The sequence below is a fragment of the Coturnix japonica genome, chromosome 1 (genome assembly GCF_054131305.1).
Source record: "Coturnix japonica strain WE chromosome 1, WE-NBRP24, whole genome shotgun sequence".
Classification (NCBI taxonomy): Eukaryota; Metazoa; Chordata; class Aves; order Galliformes; family Phasianidae; genus Coturnix; species Coturnix japonica.
The window spans coordinates 82112113-82132079 of NC_140663.1; the positions used below are offsets into that span (position 1 = coordinate 82112113).

At 38.4% G+C, this 19967-nt stretch overlaps 2 protein-coding genes across 15 annotated transcripts in view; both read left to right on the top strand.

Annotated features, from left to right (window-relative positions):
* The window catches only part of ARL13B (ARF like GTPase 13B), a 45976-nt gene extending 43125 nt beyond the window's left edge, over positions 1 to 2851 (top strand). For all 8 annotated transcript variants that reach the window (XM_085526167.1, XM_032448118.2, XM_015878699.3 and 5 more), the window contains one exon: positions 769 to 2851. In XM_085526167.1, coding sequence (XP_085382293.1) covers positions 769 to 845 — 77 coding nt within the window. In that variant the 3' untranslated portion in view covers positions 846 to 2851. The remainder of the gene's footprint in view (positions 1 to 768) is intronic.
* Positions 2852 to 3861: 1010 nt separating this feature from the next.
* Positions 3862 to 19736, top strand: NSUN3 (NOP2/Sun RNA methyltransferase 3). Of its 7 annotated transcripts, XR_014938308.1 has the most exons (7): positions 3862 to 3971; positions 4103 to 4227; positions 5188 to 5531; positions 7044 to 7198; positions 8023 to 8144; positions 9475 to 9611; positions 10944 to 10959. XR_014938308.1 is itself a non-coding variant. In XM_015878738.3 (6 exons), the coding sequence occupies exons 1-6, from the start codon at positions 3876 to 3878 to the stop codon at positions 19396 to 19398; spliced, it is 1113 nt and encodes a 370-aa protein (XP_015734224.1). In that variant the 5' UTR covers positions 3862 to 3875; the 3' UTR covers positions 19399 to 19736. The 7 variants fall into 7 exon arrangements, 6 of the variants coding, with proteins under 6 accessions (XP_015734224.1, XP_032304013.1, XP_085382336.1 ...); XM_015878738.3 differs by lacking the exons at positions 9475 to 9611; positions 10944 to 10959 and adding an exon at positions 19128 to 19736; XM_032448122.2 differs by lacking the exons at positions 9475 to 9611; positions 10944 to 10959 and adding an exon at positions 19128 to 19736 and having other exon boundaries at positions 4118 to 4227.
* Positions 19737 to 19967: the final 231 nt, after the last annotated feature.

Sequence of the window (19967 nt, forward strand, 5' to 3'; positions counted from 1 at the left end):
GCATGTTGTTAAAGCTTTGCTGGGGAGGAAACATGTAACTGAAGATGAGATTTGGGTGATTCAAAAAGCTATTTAGTTTGTCTTATTTTATACCTGCTTCCTCTTACCATTTATTTGTATTTTCCTTTTGTGAGACATTTCGTATGTACCACTCTGCATGGTTTGTGTCTTGTTTCTTTTTTCTTTTATATCACTAGCAAATATTTAAGGATGATGCTTATTCTCTTCTGGTGTACTTAACAGCTGAGTCTTGAATGATTTTCTTCCTTCAAATTCCTTTATTGGCAACAGGCAATATGTAGGTTACACCTATATCTAAAACCTCACCAACCACCAGACCAGGCTGCCCAGAGCCACATCCAGCCTGGCCTTGAATGCCTCCAGGGATGGGGCATCCACAACCTCCTTGGGCAACCTGATAACAGTGCGTCACTACCCTCTGTGTGAAAAACTTCCTCCTAATATCTAACCCCACCCTGCTGTCCACCCAACAGCCATCTACAGGATGTTTGTAGATTACTTCTGGACATGATATTCCAAGTGCTGATACATGTTTAACAAAATGTAATTAAATGTGTTTTTTGGACAGCACACCATCAGCTGTTAGCACTGTGCCTGAAAGTTGCTTCATATGAATTAGCTCTAAACATGTAGGCTATCTAGCTTTCAGTATGGACACATTTGACCTTATTTAAACAGTTTATTAAGCAAAGGAGATGGTAAACATCCATTTAATGTGTTTTTCTTCTCTGGCATGTTTTTATACAGATTTCTATGGAAAACCTCTGCCCCCACTGACTGTACGCCAAAGACCAAACAGTGATACCCATGATGTCATTGCTTAACTGGATCCCAGATAACAATGAAAAAGAGCGGTCAAGAAATTGTATTATAAATGGCTTTTGTCCACGAAGGAAAATTCTAAAAATGACAATCTGTGAGCTTCTTGGAAAGTAAAAATTTGGTAACAATTAAACACAGAGTTCATTCTATTGTACTTTGTCATTTACTTTTCACATCACCAGCAGTTCAGGGTGAAGAAAGCATGAAAGCAAGGAAGATCTGTGTTTTCATGGAAGCTCCTATGAACACAGTACGGAATACATGTTGGGTTTACTTGTGAAAATGCATAGCTGTAAACCCGAAGAAAAATATCTTCAAGATGATATAATATTGGATTGTATGTTCTCATTGAAACCTTTCACCAGGTGCTGTGCAGTGGTTGATATTTCTGCAGCTAATAAATGGTTCTAATGCATTTTTTTTATGTATGTCAGGGTGAATATAGGCAGGTTACACAACAAATATCAAGTATATTTTTCTAACTTTTTATAAAACTATTTGAAAATATGTGTGGATTTTCCTACCTACTACCAATAAAATGATACCCAGAAAGCATTAGAAAGCTGATACCTAAATACATGCAAGTAAAGTGTGTTTGACTCTTAACGTTTTTCTTACAGTAGCAATACTTCTCATTAGGGATTACATTACCTTTATTACTTGTTTCTGGCAATCTGAAGGGAGGTAGGTAGAAAAGGAAGTTTAATATAAATATGTTTTTTACAAAATTATGCTATTTGAATCGCCTGATTTATTTCTTATGCATTGTTGTTTCGTTAACTGAGTTGGGTGTAGGTAATAAGTTCCATTTGGAAAATAGAGCTGAATGTTATATTGTCTGTTACAACATGTAATAAAATTGCACATTGTGAAAGTTTTGCACTAATTCAGACATCAGTTCTGATGGAAAACTGAATCATCCAATATGCATTTAAGCTCCAGCACTTTTTAATCTCACTAATGGTAAAATGCCATCTTGAAAACAAAAGAATTCTCAAAATTGTAAGGAGTTATTTGATGTCCCTGTGTAGTGTTTTAATTTTACATTTAAAAAAATCAAATACAAGGGATATGTGAAACAGGTTAGGAATGGTTATGTTATGTGGTTACTGACATGCCCTATATGCTGATTTTCCTCTTTGGAGACGACCATTGGTGTGTATATATATATATATATAAATATATAGTTGTGCCTCTTAGTTACAAGGATGGAACCCCCATTCAGTGTCTTTTTAAGAAGTGCTCTTCACTGATTTTCCATTCTGCTCTCCATCCGTCTTCCATAATGTGATATTATTTAATGATATGAGTAGAAATTACATTAATGTGATGTATTCAGCACTTTCACATTAGAAATCTTTGCCACATACCCACAATGTCAGTAAGTTACACAAATAAATATACCATCTTGAAACAACACGGTTAATTAAGATTTTAAAAGAGTAGGTTTGAGTGGAAAAAAGAATCAGTCTTAAGAATATTAAGCTTGGATTGGGTAGAGAGGAATATTCCAAGCTTGCAAATTTAGCATACAGGTGAAAAGATTTGTATGTGACTGTCAGTATGAGAATACTTCTCTTGTATTCTAATAGTTTAGTATGGTTCAGTTTGATGATTTGTGGGACTTAGTCATTTTCACTTCAAACAAACATGCTACTCAGTGGAGGAAGGATTGAATATATTTTTATAGGTAAGATTCCAATCTTGACTGTGTTATCCCTTCATTATTTTGGCTTAAAGACTTTTTTAATTATTATTTTTACAGTTTCCGTTTCTAGAACTGCATTACTCTTTTATATTAACACAAACATACAAATAAATTAATTGAAGTCTTTGTTAAAAAAATAAAGCTAAATACTGCTGTGGAAACAAAATTTGAGAAACTGAAAGGTAAGATGTTGTTACTTATGTGTGAAATGTGTGCTAATGTTGTGCGCGTGGACACGCGTGTCAGTTTTGTTTCTGCTTTTAAAGTAATCTGTCCCAATAAATGACCAAAGTACTAAAATTGTTTCATACCGTTTTGTTTATGACAATGCACTGAGCACAGTAGCTTTTTCATTTCTGTGTTACTTTTATTTGCTCAAGATTGCACTTAAATACACATTAAAACTAATGTACAGCATCAACATTTCCCACATTATCACGGTTTTTATTTTTGAGGCAAAAATAGTCAAAAATATTTTATGTCTACAAGCCTCATTTTCATTGTTAGTATATAAAGCACTAAGTTTTAAAAGCAAATGTAGTTTGGAGATGTTTATCCTAGGACAGAAGAACTCCCCTCCTTCAGATAAACTATTTCCTTACCCAGGATTGCTCTGGCAACCTGGCAGAACTACAGGTGCATAGAACTGTTCTTTTAGACCAGTTTTATTCCATATCTTGCAGTACAACTCATCTACTAAAAGCCTTTCTGGTTTCCTTTCAATTGGGAATGCAGGAGCACTCCACCCACTGGCTCTTTCTCAGAATAATGATTGAAACACTTTAAACTAGCTTTGAAGTTTGACGATCATTTGCACGAGTTAAGCATGAATGGTCCCAGCCTTCATTAGTCAGTGCTTGAAACTCAAATATTTATTTGGTGCTCTTGCCTTTACCTTTGCACCCCTTTCCATTCCGGATTTTAGAGGCCAGTGTAAGTGCACAGGAGCTACACAGGAAAAGAGCCCTGTTAGAGGAACTTGCTGTTTCCAAGCTGCTCTTTCTGGAGAAGTCAGCAAGAGCCGACAGACAAACAGGCTTCTGAGAGAGCAAAGTGTGCTGTACTGGCTTTAGTGGCCCACAGCACCAGCGGGATAGCATCAGCTCTGTAAACTGACCAGGCACTATCCCAAAGAAGACAAGACAGCACAGCCTGCTACCGTGATAACAAAACAAAACGAAAAGCCCGCTCCAGGAGCTTCAGAAGGAGCAAACACTTCCGGAGCAAAAAAAACAAATAAAAACCGGGCCATCTGAGCGGTTGAGAGCAGCGCAGAGCTCCGGTCCGGAGGAGCAGCCCTCGGCCGCCCCGCCCCAGGTCGGCCATGCGGTTGCCTCACACGGCGGCCCGCCTGCTGCCACCGCTCCGTGAGGGGGTCGCTCTGCATCCGCGACGCGGAGCCACACGGACACCGGAGCAGGTGAGACAGCACGGAGACGGAAGCGGGCTGGGGAGAACGGCCGGCCCCTTCCTGCTGGGGGAGGGATATATATATGTATATATATATGTGGGATACAACCGTTGAGAGTTTGTTTTGTTTTTCCTTTTTAGTTCCTCTCTCCGAAGCTGGAAAATAAAACCAAAGGGAAGCTCCAAAAGCAAGTCTGTCAAGTTGTTCTGGACCACTTTGAGAAGCAGTACTCGGCAGAGCTGGGAGATGTGTGGAGCAGCGTCAGGTCTGTTGTTTTGTGCTTACCCTTTTTGGTAGGGGAATGAGAGAGGTTGTGTTAGTTTATGAAGCACTTAAAAACTAACTTCAGATACAGAATCACAAAATGACCTGGGTTGGAAGGGACCTCAAGGATCATGTAGTTCCAAACCCCCTGCCTGGCAGGGCCACCAAACATACACCTTTACTAGATCAGGTTGCCCAGGGCCCCGTCCAACCTGGTCTTGAACACCTCCAAGGACGGGGCATCCACAGCCTCTCTGGGCAGCCTGTTCCAGGGCCTCACCACTGGATACTGCTGTCTTGCATGCTCTGTAAGCTGCTCTGTAGAAACGTAGTTCAAAAAGTAACCCTTTATACTTCACAGCTGCTATTAGTATTTTTCTACAGCTTCATAGTTGAGGTGTTAGACTAAATTGAGAAGCGGCTGTTTATCTGTACAGAAAATAGTGTGACTTAATTTGGGCCTTGATCACGCAGTAGTTGAAGAACTGGATTTGAGAGTGGACAACTTGGCCTTCCTTGCTGGCTGGTAGTCCCTCATTAAAAAATAAGGCTACAGAAAAGCCCTTCTGGGGGAGTTCATTGCTTAGCTTGTGTGTAAGGAACATGAACAAAAGCAGCCAGCTTCGGGCTGAATGCTCGTGTGAGCTGTGCCATATTACTTTGAGTGGAAGAGTGTCTCGTGTGTCTTCCACAGTCATTTGTTAAAGAATTTGGAAAAACTGAGAATGCCTTATTTCAGAAGGACTTATTGTTTTAATGTAATAACTAGGGAAAATGATGGCTTAATTTCCTGCTGAAGTTCTTTTCCTGCATGTTTTTCACAGCTATGTCTAATCAAAGTGGTTCCTTTTTGAATGCAGAAGAATAATCCAGTTACCTGTATGTAGGGAGGGCCTTCTTACATGGTGGGAAAGCTCATCTTACTCATTGTGTTATTAGATTTTTCCTTCTTCCAATCTAGAGATGTACTCACATACCCATCGTGCTGGCAGCACGCCGTCCTGCTCAACAAATTCAGCCACGCTGCTGACCTGGAGGACACCTTGTGTGCACAGGGATATCATCCTGCCTTCAGTGCAACTTTGCCCTATCTTCCAAGATCACTGAAGTGTTACGTCAGTAGAACTCCGGGGAGGTTCCCTTCACAAAAACATCAGACGGGTAGACTGAAAGAATATTATCTACTCAATGCTGCTTCTGTGTTACCAGTGCTGGCATTAGAGGTGAAGGATGGGGAAGACGTTTTGGATCTCTGTGCTGCGCCAGGGGGTAAATCGATTGTGATTCTACAGTGTGCCTCTCCAGGTAAAGTATCAAGAAGCTGCTTTGTGTCTGGGCTATTTGAGGTGTGTCAGTGTTCTGTACAAGAGTTGGAAATGGGGAATGGGGGGGGCTTAATACAAGTGTTTAGTTCCATGCTGTTTGGTAACATTCTTTTGAATTCTGTTTACCTACAAGATGATGGAAGTGGCAGAAGTTATTTAAATATGGGTCACTGCATAGTGACAGACAAATGCAGAGTAGCTTTGTTTTACTTTTTTTCACTAATTTCCTTGTATTACTTCTGAAGAATTTACTTCAAGTCCTTTGTAGGTTTCTTGACCCATGAAGTTAAGTAATTTTCAACCCTAGAACATTTGTACTTTTTTTTTCCCTCTCTGCTTCCAGTCTGGGCTGCGCTGTGTAAATAGCGTAAGAAAATAAATGAACTCGTGTAAAATGGAATATAGATTAAACGTGCTAGATCTAGGCAGGGAAAGAAAGCTTATAACAAGAAATTGGTCTGTACCAGTATTTAATAAGTTCCAGTCTTGATTTACCTAGATGTTGCAGAAGAGAGCTCTGAGATAACTTCGATGTGTTAGAAAGCCACTGCTTGGTGTTGCCCAGTTCTGCTAGGCCAGGGGGTTCAAATAAGCCTTTGTTGCTGCTTCCAAGTTTGTTAGTTTGGGTAGTAATTGTCTCAAAGTGTTTGAAGAACCTTTAGGTTCTTGCAGATGAGACTGTTCATTAGAACCACCTGTCCTACCAATTACAGCTGGTTCTCATTATCTCTCTTTTAGAGCAATTCAGTGTTGCTGATGAGGTAAATGAAACATGGGTTGCCCTTTCAAAAAGTCATGGAGGGGGAATGTTTGTTTATTTTACCTCTGCTTCTAAAGGTATCAGTTTGTTGCTGAGAAGGTAAGTTTCAAGGAAGTTGATCATGGCTGTACCTGAGTGGCTGGATGCTGAGATGTTCTGCTATCTATAGCAGACATAGGATAAACCACAGGTGGGTGTCCAGAGTTGGGAAAGGAGAGACTTTATTAAAATAGCAAGGGGAAATAAGAGAAAATGGGTTGTTGTGCTTGATTATATAGGTGACTCTTCTTCAAAAGTTCTGACTACTCTGACATAGGGTGCAGTCAGCTGAGGTTTCATTTAGTTAAAAGGTAGTTAATTGATAAGAGATATGTACTTTGTTATCTAAGTATGGTGGCAGGAGCCCAGGACAATCTAAAGACAGCACTGCTTTTTGTATGTGACTTATGTTTAAAGTTTGTTTTACTGTGGAAGTCTATTGCTACTCTAAGTATTTTAGTTTTTTCTAGTAAATATTCATGGGTTGCTGTGTAGGAATATGTTAAATTTACTAGGTTTTATAAAGAAAACAAGCCATGCTATAAAACGTGCAATAACATAAAAGCACAGTTTATAAGCTCAGTGTCTGTCTCAAAAAGTATCCACAGAATTTCTGAGACTTGTGTAACTTTTTTTTTTTTCTTTAACAAATGCACTGGGACTGATTTACTTTCTTTTTATTTTTTTTTTAAGGTCAATTTCACTGTAATGAGTACGACGAGTTGAGGTTCAGGTGGTTGAGACAGACAATGGAATCCTTCATCCCACATCCTCAGTTTGACTTAATAACCATCTCTAACCTGGATGGTAGACAGATTGGAGAACTTAAGCCTGAGTTCTTTGACAAGGTAACATTATTGCTCATTAGCAAAAGATATTTCTTCATTTTGCTTCTTTTCCTATGCTGTTCCCCTTTTTTCTGTGTTTTTCTGAAGATATTTGCACATGAACTTGGATCTTTGTTATATCAATATCTGCAGTGCCTCAGAAATCATTTGATGAAGCTTATTGCACATTTGTTCATGTGTTAGATGATACACCCAGTTAGTCCTGACAAGGAGTCTTGAAAACAAAGAGCTTATGGCTTTGGATGTATATTGGAAGTGCTCTGTCACAGCTTGAGCCAGTGGCTGAGCACCTGGTGGGAAGGCAGGGCCAACTCAGGGAGCTCAGGTGCAAGCAGTGCACTTGAGTGACCAAAAGAGGTAGAACCAGGATCCACCCCTTCCTATACCTCACCTAAGGGTTGGAAGTGGAGGTGAGGGTATCTTTTGCTAGAGATCCCTGCCTACCTGAGGCCTTCTGAAGGTAATCAGATTCTTTCGTTTCTATGCCTTCTACTGTCATGTCTGAGCAGATCCTCATTTGCTGCAGCCTGAGGTCTTGCTGCTATGCCATTGTTGTGCCTTCCATCATGTTACCATGAGGGAAGGAGAAAGATCCATCCAGCTAGAGTGTAGTTTTGGGGCAGCAGCTTCTTATTTCCTACGTGGTGATTCCTTAAGAATGCCACATCTCAACTTAGTAATTAGATTGTTCCCACCCCCAAAATGGAAAGTAAAATATGGTGTTTTAAGTGCTTCCAAAGGTGCGTTGGGTGGGTTTTGATATACAGTTTTCAGAAAGTGAATTATCTGCATTGTGAGTGTCTCATTTGCTCTTTTTTGTATAGATCCTGGTTGATGCTCCTTGTTCAAATGACAGAAGTTGGTTATTCTCTTTTGATATTCAGCAAGCTACGCTTAGGTTACTACGAAGGAGAGAGTTGTCTGTTCTGCAGTTCCAATTGCTAAGGTGAGAAGTGCAAAGAAGAGCCATTAAAGGAGCTTTTATAGTTAATGAAAATTATATGAGGCTGAGATCTGTCATGTCTAATATCCAAACCTAAGTTGCACCACATGAGGGGAAAAAAAAAATGTAAAGAGTGCGTTGTTGTAGTTGTTGTTTAGATGAAAAAATTAACTTGAATATGGACATTGCTTGGTGTAACATAAGTGGTGAGGTCGGGGTCCCTTGCTGTGTGGTCCTGTTTAACTAAATTATTTGTATCCATTTGTTTTGGAATGATTCAGAGCAGTCAGGTACCATAGCAGTGTATCTTTAGCAAATACAGCTAAAATGATTTCATAGTTATTCCTTATCTGAAGTGAAAACTTGCATAGCATTCCTGGTTTATTTCTTTTTCTTAAACTTTGAGGGAGTAGTCTTGTTTCTGTGTCTGTGTGTATATATTCCCCCTTGATTACTGTTAGACCAAAAATACTGCTTACCATAACTATTTAGGTTTAAAAAAAAAAAAGAAGAATGCTGGTTTATGGGGGAACCAGGCTGGGAGAGGCTGTCTATTTTTCAGGAGCTTCTGCCTAGTAACTTAAATCAAAGTTGTCATGTATTACACTTTTTAATATTAGCAGACAGGCTGGCTAGCATTTGTGAAACCTTTGAAACTCATTTTTCTCTGATGAGGGAAAAACTGTCCTGTGACTTCTCAGTAATTCCTTCTAGACTTGAGTGTTTTTAAGTAAGAAATAACCATGCTTGAAGACTATCTGTCAAAGCAAGTTGAGGGGAAATATAACATATTACAAAAAAGGAAGTTATTATGGAAAGTTCCCTTTGCAGCATTTCCAGATAGGTCTTTTCCAACCAGAACTTGTGCAAAACTATCAGAAGCCTGTGATTTATAGCAGAAATATGAGTATCTTATTGCAGTAATGCATCATGTCATCCATTTCCTTTGAAGAAATCAATCACATTTAAAACGCTGACCTACTTCAGTTTTTTTCTTTTCAATATTTGACATACAAAATCCAATTTGTGATTCCCAACCAAAAGAAAGCATATATCATGCAGTGAAATTTAGAGAATTTGCATAAATCACTGTGGATTGTAATGTTGAAGTGGAGGATTCATGACAACAAGAACTTTTTTTAAGAACAAAACCAATGGAAATACGCGCCTGTCACCGCAAATAAAGTTTGACTGAATTATTCCTAAATTGAGGAAAGAATTTCGTCTGTTGAAAGTACTCTTTGCAGTAGCAACAAGAAGAATAAGTGTTGTAAGGACCAGAGTTGTTTTGAAATGGAAATTAAAATCCTTTTACTTGCATTTCATCATTCAGATATCTGAGCGGTTCTGGAGGTTAAACAATATTGTTATGCACACTGGATATTTTTGTCTTCTAAAAGATTTTGGGGCACACAATAATGGTGAGATTCATGGCGTAAAGACTGCCCGCTTAATCTAATAATGTACTTGGTAAATGTTGTATGTGTCTGCTGGATTTTTACTGCTCCTTCTGATTATTTTAGAATGGATTTCCAATATTAATGGCATCTCAGATTATATGTGAAAGGAGGAAAAAGGAAATCATAAAATGAGACCAAGAAAGCCTAAATGATTCATGCAAGTGCATTAGAATTTTTGCAAAACTAAGATTGTAGAATATTGCCTACTTGAGGCTTTGTTTTATAGCCAGGGTGCATAATTATAAATCAGAAATTCAGTTTGAGTTCTGTCTCTGATACTTTCTGGTAATAGGTACCTGTAAATAATATCCAGGAAGGCTGAATGTATGTGAAATCACCTGGCTTGAGTCAGTGCTAGCTCTGGGTTACCTATTCAGGCTGCCTTGAGCTATATGTTCATTGGTATCTCTCACCTCAGCTGTTCTATCTGTAAAACAGTAATAAATATAAAGCTAGATCTCAGCTAATTAACCAATTTAATTAAAAAATTAAGGAAAAAAAAGCAACTGATGGAATGTTCTTCCTCCACCACTGTGAACAAAATTTGGAATGTAAATGAATAGCATAGATGTTGCTTATAAAATTTGCTGTTCAACAAGGGCATCACCGATTTGGAGGAAATTGAGACTGTAGTGATTGTTAATATTGAAACCAAAGCATCCCTGCAGAGTGCTATAATCCAAGAACACGCTGCAAATCTTGTTATTATTTGGGGTGTTCGTGCAGAAAAGAAATTGCAAAGTAAGGAGCGTTCATTTCCTGATAGTGAATGCTAGCAAGGGAGGCCGTGGTTCCCACAAATGAGTTTACCAATATTATCAGTTCTCAAATGAAAATTAAACTAGGGGTTAAGGTTGAGTGCATAATAACTTGATGGTGAAACCATTGCAGATGTTGTAATTATTCCTGAACCAGTTATTGCAGCTGAAATAAACTGTTAGGATTCAGCTGAAAATATATCCAAACAGGATGCGCTTCAGAAAATGCAACAAAGACATTCAGACTACTTTAATTCTATACACAACGTTTTGCAGGAGTTAAACAGCTGTAATTGGTGTTTAATACAGTTCTGGTCGAGTGGAACTCAAACTGACTTTAAGAGATGTAGCTGGCTTTTTTTACCTCTTTTTCTCTGGAAGTAGTTAACTGCAAGGGTTAGTTTTGAGTGTATAAGACAAGCATGCTTAAAGCCAAAAGGTCTGAGAGAATTCGGAGTATATGAGAGGTTTGAAGAACCATGACTATATGAGACTATGGCCATTCAGCCCTTCTGATTACTGGTAGCAAAGGCAGTAATGCAAAGTAGTTGTTTTTGCTAGTTGTACCTGGTCTTCTTTTTCAGAATTCAAAATGAAGCTTTGAATCTAGGCTAAGGAATTAGAAAAAGACTTCATTGTCCCTGGTTAATAAATGCTTCAATCAAGACAATGAGCATGTCCCAGGATCACCATGGTTTATTACAGCATGTCAGCAACTCACTGCAACCAAATAAGGAACTTATTTTTCCTCTGTCTACTTGATATCTATCTGCGAGAACAGCCCCTAAGCACTCTTTGTGCATGTTAGCAGAATGTCCGGTGTCTTCTCTTCCCTCTTGAACATCAGGGTCAAGGTGTGTGGCACACTTGTGTGGCCTGTAAAATAAGATTGACATTTTCCTTTACATCATCAGGTAGAATTGGCAGTCCAGGTCTCTAAAGGCTGACTTGCGTACCAGCAGACCAGCACTGTTTTCTGAAGCCCAGGCTTTTGAAGATTAAGTTAATAATAAAACTTCTGGTAAAAGTTTAGGATGCAAACGGTTTAAGTTACAAGCTGCTGTTTTCTCTCTGTAATTAAAATCAGTGATGTGGATTCATAGAATAAACATGCTTGTAGAATTTCACAGGTGAAAGTACAGTTGTATCCAGAGTTCCCTTAATGTCGGAACTTAAAAAGGGTAGCGAGGCTGAATGTCATCTGGGAAATAGAAATACAAGAGTCCATTCAGAAATAGGGCGTCCTTGGTTGAGATACTGTTGGACTGCTAACATCAGAGCTATGTGGGTGAAGTTGTGGAACATTTTTAAATGGTCTGAGGGAATTCTAAACTGAGATATCAGTTATGGAGGGCTGAATTGAGAGAGGAAATGGATGCTGTGTCCTGTGGAGAAGGGAAGAGAAAGCATGTAAGAAAAGTGAGGGGTAAGTCACACACAGGATTGCTGATCTGCACTGTTTTTTGCCTTGTTCCCTGGAGTTTTTCTTCTTTCTCCTCATGTAGTCTTGTTTTCTATAATCATCTACTCACCTTCACTAAGTATCTGTTGTTCTGACTGATTCTGCACATGGTTCTTTCTTTAACCCCTTTCTGTCTTTGAAAAGTTGAGTAATTTACATCTGTTAATGTGCTAAGTCTGCAATAGGCTTCAGAAGTCTCCTGGTCTGCATTTCTCTAATTGAGAAGGTTCTGCTGTTAGTATTTTCTCAAATAAAACTTTTAAGTTGGGAAGAGGAACAGACCTCTGCAAGTGTTAGTTGTGCTATGACTAAAATAACAGAAGGGTTGAAGTTCTGATTTGAAGTGAGCTGACTCTGGCTGCTACAGGGTAACCACACCTAGCCTTACTGTTATCAGCACTGATTGTGTGGAGGCACAGCATGTATGTGGACGAGGCAGCTGCAGCCTTTGAGAGTGGAAGAAAAGTTGATGAGTGTTGCATTGACACTTTTGGCTCTTAAATGTGTGTCTAGAAATAAGCTGGTTTGTTGCCCTTGTAAGGATGTTGCAGTTTTAGTATAGCAAAGGGTATCTCGTAGCCCTGTGTGAACAGGGTGATTGTTCTAAGACTCAGTGCTCATCGCAAGAGAAAGCTCAATAATGTTAAACGGAAGGCCTGATATTCTTATCAGAAGAACTTCAGATTGTTTGCTGTAGAAACATTATTGATCAGAATTTTCAGAGGAAGAAATTGACTAATAGATGTGTTTGATTTTCTTCTTTGGAGGCTGTTTACTTTAATTCTGCAAAGGAGCTGTTTCTTACCATACTGCATAGTGATATTTGAACTTGTCTCTCTCTTGTACACCTCTGTCACTGCTCTTCACAAATTATTTGAAACTGGGCATGTCATCACAAGAAGGATTTCCTTGTCGTTTTGGCTTTATCTGGGAAAAGCAAAGCAAAACCTTTAATGCACAGTCCATATTACTGTGCTGCACCTGGACTCCTGTAGGTAAAAAGGAAACGTGTGATAGTGTTTGTCAACAGAAAGAATTGAGGGTAAAAGCAAGCTTAAATTCAAACACTCTAATTCTTGAATAGTTTCTATGTGTTAGCAGGTTTTATTCTGATCAGTGTTGTGCACATTGAGCAGTAATACATTCCAGTTGCCGAAAGATGGCACTGTTGAAGTGCTATTGTTTTTTTAAATGCCCTATAATATACCCCATCTTTTTACTTTAAATGCTGTAAAAGGTTAAATGAGTAGTGTAATTAATGTTGACCCTTCCAATGGCATGCAGTGTACACCCAAGCATAGCAGGAGTGGGCTGAACATACAGGTGCTAAATATGATTTTGAAATGCACGTATATTTTCTCCCTGTTTTTAAAGGAGAATTGGAGGTGCCAAGACTTTTAAAACAAGTAAAATGTCAGCTTATCATGTTTAATTTTCTCCTAGTGTGAAAAATCTTAATTTAGGGTTCTTGCTAACTGTATTTTAGTTGCTTGAAGAAGTGCTTTCAGAGTTGTTGTATGGCTCTAGAGCTGTCTGTATTCCCAGAGATACTAAATACTAGTGTTTCCTCTAATAGCATCATCTCCAGTTCTAGGTTTTAAAGTAATTATTGAGAAATAAACTTTAAAAAATTGCTTTGAAATAGTGTATTCTTTAAAATAAGTGAAACTATTATCCAGTATTCAGGATTTGTGAGGGATTAAAAGAGACTAGTGCACCCTTTTACCTCTGACTTTGTGGTACCTCAAGTGCCATTTAACCTGTTTCCAAAGAAACATCTTGCAAAAAATATTAAGTAGGGCAAAACTTTTTCTTTGAATAAATTCATTTAGAATGAGAAAAGCTGCAATTTATGTTTGGATCACAGTTGTGTTTTAAACTTATGTACTGGAAAGATTTAAGTGCAGATTCAGTGACTGTAAAGTAATGATGTCAGTAAGCCAAAGCAGACATGAAGAAGCATCAAGCAAATTTCTACAGAATAATGTGCCAGTTAATCTCAGCATAACCTGTAATTTTCCAGCTATTGTAATTACAAGCCACTGATTTCAGTATTTTGATGTTGTATTGCATTTCCCTAATTGTACAGTGCTGGTATCTCTGAAGTTGCAATCACTACCTCAGAATATATTGAGGTTTTTTTCCTTTAGTTTAACACACAGTTCTTTTTCACAAACATGTAGTAGTAATTGCAGATCTACGATGCACTTCTTTTTGCATGCTATTTTATATTGTATCTTGGAAGAGCTAAACCTGGAGGTTTTGGATTCAGGCCTTACATGATGAATGGTGCATTTCAATTGATTGTTTTGTGTTTTACCAATTTTATTTTATTTATTTATTGCTGTGCATTAACTGTGTTACAGAAGTAAAACAACAACCTCACGCTTCTGAGGTCATGCAATATGAAAAGGTGCAACACAAGCTGAGTAACAAAAATCAGCTGTTGGCAGTGTAGTAAAACAGAGTTGGTTATTTGGAGAACTTGACATGTGAGGCTCCAGGAAAAACTTCCTGTCCTTCCAATACGTGTTCTCGTGAGAAGCCTGAAACTGTGCAGTGTCAGTGCATGTTATGTGTAAAATTCAGTATTTCAGCATTTTAGCTAAATTTTGCTACTTCTTTCACCAGTAGGAAGAACCTCTGTTCCACTAAGAGAAAAATCACTGTGGTTTAACTACTACCTCATATATTTTATGCTTAAGCAACACGTTATAATAAAAGAAAGGTGAAAAACTGTCAGTGTATTCTACCGTCGTGTCTTTATTTTTTTCAGTCATTCTAGTTTTGGAGCTCATGTTTGAAAGTTACCGTGTACTTTATGACAAGCACCGGATTGCCTTGTTGAGAGTCAAGCTTTAAGTAAGAATCAGAGCAGTAATGTCTCACGTAAGAGGAGCTGTACATCCTTTGACTGTGTATTCACAGCAGTGATGGTGTGTTCTGCTGGGTGTCAGTATGCTATGGTCCAGCTCTGATGTGCCCCTTTAATGGGCTTGTTTCCCCCTCTGTTGTTTATATGAGATTAGTTTCCTAAATATATTTTTGCGTGCTTTCTTATGAATGAATTCTCTACCTTGCTGACGATGAGGGGATCTGATTCTCTGAATCAGCTTAACCCACCGCATTATCCCCCTGTGACTTTGAGCCCAGCTCTTCTTCACTTTGAATTTTGCAGCTCTTTGAAGGTTTTTCAAAAGCCAGGCACAGCTTAATCAAGGATGGCGGTTGGTTGACATTGAACACTGCTGCTGAAGCAGCTGTTGCTGAGCCTGTCAAGATGGATAGATACAGTGATTTAACCTTGCAGTGTCAAGTAATCTCTACTGGGTATTTTAATTCATGACATAGGTTCAGAGTAAAGATGACTTTGCATTGAGCGGAGTGACTTTTCTGGGTCATAGGACAGTGAAAATTGCCAAGGAGTCCTGGTTCCCATTGTGAGATTTTCTGGATTTTCTTCTGGAAATGGTGTTGCTCCTTCCTCTGAATCTTGCACCAGGGACTTGGTGGTTGGAGCATGATGCCTTTGGAGGTAGTGCCTCGAATGTTTGCTACTTCATAGGAAAAAGAAAAGCATTTAGCAGTGTCTATGCTAGCCTACTTTTTCAGTACTTACCTCTTACCTTTTCCAGTTTTTAACAGTAGAAGTATTTTCTCACTTGTTTAAATTCTCATAAGTATATGCATTATGGGAAAGCACTTGCGGTTATCAACAGGAATACAGTTTCCAGGTGTACTGAAAGTACATCTTGATTTTTGAGCAAGAATATCTTCACACTTTGGCTGTTCTTTTGTGGTGCAGTATTCCTGGATATATGGAGAAGGTATAAAAGGAAGGAGAAAATACAAAAACGAGAAAATTATTTGGTTTCTTATGATATTACGAAGATGAGCTACACTTTAAGACACTGTTTAGGTCTCTTTTCTGTAAGTTCTGATAAAAAGCTAGAAAACAAGAAGCTATTAGAAGAATGCTTTTATGATTTCCAGAGCTGGTACGAGTCTAAGGAGACAGTAAGAGAACTGTGCACTGATTCTGGTTTGTTGTTCATCTTTAGAATTTACTTTCCTATTTTTTAATGGTTTTGCATTTGCTTATGCTTAAACACAGAGGTCTCTCTAAGAATGGCCTCACCGTACTTTCAGTACTGTACTGTACTTAGGTACTATGTCCTTAGTGAGGTCTTCAGATACCGCTATAGCACATGTACAAAGCTAAGTATTTTTAGAAGGAGTAACTGAACTGTGATCAGTTTTTTTTCTCCTTTCTTGTAGTGCCAGAAACAATTACGCCTGTGGCAAAACCCCACATTTCAGTGACCTTTTCAATTCCGTTAAGTGTTGCTTATGTTTCGTACATCGTGTTTTACATGTTAAATGTGGATACGTATAATCAACTTGGTGTATGAATGAGGAACTGCTTACGAACTACATTCACAGCTGTTTTATCAATGCTTGCGTTTGTCTGAGAAGTGAATATGTTGTCTTGCTTTCTGGTACTCTGACTGTGGCACTTAATTATCTGTGTTGTTTTGTTCATATGTTTACAAGTGCAGGATTTGTGATGTGCCCTGTGATTCCTCAATAGTAACTATAATGAACAAGTGACACTTTGAGCACTGGGCTATTTCTTTCCAAGACACAGCACAGTGGCATTGAGTGTTAGCCCAAAATTCTGAAGAGATGCTTTACTGTAAGATTCCTAAACTAAAAAATGGTACTGTGAATTATGCCTTAAGAAGATAATTTCACAAAGATTGCTTTCACTCTAGCATTTGAAATCTAAGTAAACAGGCAGTCAACACAAGATATCTAAAAAACTTTTCTTGTCTGTCATGAAACAGAATGGAATATTACTTAGATTACTGAATTTCTTGCAGATATCTTGTGATATGCATACCGTGGTTTCCTGCTCTGATTTATAGTTGTCTTCCTTACATCTGGCTGTGTTTTGATTGGTTAGACAAGACAGACAGAAGTAGCGTTAACTCTGCCCATTAAAATGGATGGCTGTCACTATAGCACAAGAGCTCCATGCAAAAAGTTACTTGGAGAGACAACTGAGGTTCTCTGGTTCAGTACTTTTTGTACCCTGCTATAAGGTATATGTATATTGGGATGCAGGAGGAGGAGAAAGGGTGACTATCCAAGACTTAGTAATTGAAGTGAATCCTGGTAATTAGAATCATAGAGTTGTTACGATCGTCTAATCCAACTATGAACCCATCACCCAACTGTCAACCCATCAATTGCAGAATTTTGGAAAATAAGGTCTGAGTTGGACAAGGTGACTTTCAGAATGGCATTCCAACATAAATCTTTCCATGATCGTGTGAGAGGATGTTGGTACAACTATTCTTTATTATCTTTCTCAAGGTGATGTGGTAAATGCCATCCATATCTGACTGTATCTAAAATATTCTTAAGCACTTTCACAGATTCTCAAAAACTACTCAGAAACCTGAGATAAGCTTGCTCCTTCACAAGCTTTAGCTAATTTTGGTAGCATCCTAGAATGAGACCATTAGGCTCAGTTAAATTGGAAGTATTCAGACTACATAAGTACTCTGTAACCTGCTCTTTACCTATAACAGGCTGATCTTGAACTGTTCTCTCACTTATGCTAAATGTGGTAGCCATCTGCTCACTTACTGAACTGATACAACAAAGGCATTAAACACTGACTTTTAGTTTTTGGTTTCTTTCTTTTTTTAGCATCATCTGTTGAGAGAGATTTGTTCCCTTATGCAAAGTAAAAATGGAGTAGTGTAGTTACCAGCGAATTATGTATTTGGCTTGTTGATCAGCCTTACTGAGACTAATAGAAGTGAGCGAGATGGGTTTATGCTGTTCAGAGAAATACAATGCAAAGTTTAACAGCATAATGCAAAGAGGATAGAGTATAATACAAAGGTGTTCTCACCTGGGAAGGTGAACAGTGTTGTATTATCTCAGTCATTTGTCCTGGCGTTTCCCTATTATTTTGGACAGGACTTTCAGAGTTGTTTTGATCCTGCTTGTGATAAAGCTTTTATTATTGATTCTTTTTACTGAAAAGGCCCAATCTTGTTTTGAAAGAAATGAAAGAAGGGACCCGAGATTTCTCCCTCCCCCACTCTTTTTTTCCTTTTTTCTCAACTGCTTTCATTCTGATATCATGTTTAGCAGAACCTCAGCTTGCCTCTGGAGGATCTGCTGTTTCAATGCCATAGTGTTTATTCATCTGAGCCTGGAATCGAGCTCACTGCTTCTGGGGGCAGCTCACCTGAATAGAGGATTGGGGTTTTTCTTTTCCACTTGGTGTCTTCATGTTGTTGGTTTTGTTTTGTCTCTCTTTGTGCTGTCACCTCAGTGATACCTACCAGTCTAAGACTACAAGAGTCTTCTGTGGTGCAAGGTTTTATTACTTTCTTAAATGTGCTATAAGTGAAAATTAATTGTCTATCTCATTTCCTTACTCACACGAGTTATAGTCTTTCTCTCTCTATGAGAAGGACCTTGGGGATCTGCTTTAATGGAACGTAAACAATTTGTTCAGTCTCAGTTTCAGTGGGGAATTAAGGGCAGGATGGGGGGGTTGTTGGGGTAGGAACACCCTGTTCTGTCCATCAGTAGACATGAAGTTTTCTATAAACCTGAAATATTGCCCTTATTTAGTCAGTATTTGTCAACAGGGTAATAAATGAGGGGTATATAAACACGTAGGCATATGTAGATGATATAATGCAACAAATCATATTTCCTTAGGAGATCAGATTCAAAAGTAATGTCTCAGTGAAATCTGCAGTCCTGATATATGCTGAATAAGTTGCTGAAATGGCACAAATTAGAGCAGAGCAATTAGTCCAGGCTATTATTGCAACATTACATTCTGCTATTTGTTCACTCCAGCAGCCAGCTAAGTATCTAACTAGCACTTTTGATGTGGCATTCACCCATTTTGTATGCACAGTTGCAGCATTTTCACAGTTGTGCTGTGCATATAAATGATCCAGAGTGTATTCTGCAACTCTGAATGAATGCTGTTGTCTACTTGTCATTCTTATATTAAAAGAAACCAACACACTCTTAATTAACTGAGAATACAATAACAAATGAGAAGGCAAAACTGTGATGCAGGTGTTTTCCTGAACTGCCAATTATTCTATTAATATTTCAGTGGGGTTTTTTTTCTCCTACTTGTGTACTTATTTGTAAATCTGGATTTAAATCTCTTGTACCTTTCCTTCTTTTTGCCTCCCCTGTCCTCTCCCTCAGTACGTCACTGTATACGTTGAACATTGTTTTGTTTCATTATTTGCAGGTCTGCTATTAAAGCACTGCGTCCCGGTGGATCCCTGGTCTACTCTACGTGCACTCTCTCAAAGGCGGAGAACAGCGATGTAATAAATCTCATTCTAAACTCCTGCTCTAACGTTATTCCTGTAGATATACGTGAAATTGCCAAAGCTGTTTCCCAGGAATTCACTTTTCACAGTGATACACAACAGCATGAGCTTCTGGTTCTGCCAGAGAAAGGGAGAGCGTGGGGCCCAATGTATGTGGCTAAATTAAGGAAAATTCAGTCCACGTGATGCCTGTTTCACTGATTAGTGAATAAGCCGTATTTATTTCTACTGTGCTGTGTGTGTTTGAACACGTCCAAGTCAACCGAATTTAGAGCTTTGATGTTTTGTATATGCAGCTCCCTAATAAGATGTAAATGAAATGTAACCTGGTTACCTGAAAATACAAAATGTGTTTTTTAATACAAACTTGGGGGCTTCTGCAAAATCAGAGCCCAGCGGTATTTTCCAGGTGATGTTCTTAAATGGATTTCTATTCCAGAGTAGAGGCCTATGTCCTACATGGTGCTTTTTGTACTGTTTTTAAATTACTAATTCAGATTAAATGCAGTATATTTTTTCAAAAATGGTGTGAATTGGTGCCTGTTTCTGAAGTCACTGAAATCCTGCATTAGTTTTTGAAGATATCTTGTTTGAATTGTGTTTTTTCTTGTAGGAGCTGCTTTGTATGCAGAGTTGATCATCTCAAGCTCTGCCTATTCCTAGTAATGGCAAAACAGGGGTAATATTAGTTAGGTTTGTTACTGCTTGAAAACTCTCTTATATTTAGCTGCTGACCTTTGCAGCTGTACATCAAC

Excerpts from the sequence above, each read along its gene's own strand:
- NSUN3 (XM_015878738.3), top strand. The coding sequence starts at position 3,876 with ATGCGGTTGCCTCACACGGCGGCCCGCCTGCTGCCACCGCTCCGTGAG. Across the intron at positions 5,532-7,043 it reads TCTACAGTGTGCCTCTCCAG|GTCAATTTCACTGTAATGAG; the intron begins GTAAAGTATCAA and ends TTTTTTTTTAAG. Across the intron at positions 8,145-19,127 it reads CTGCAGTTCCAATTGCTAAG|GTCTGCTATTAAAGCACTGC; the intron begins GTGAGAAGTGCA and ends CATTATTTGCAG.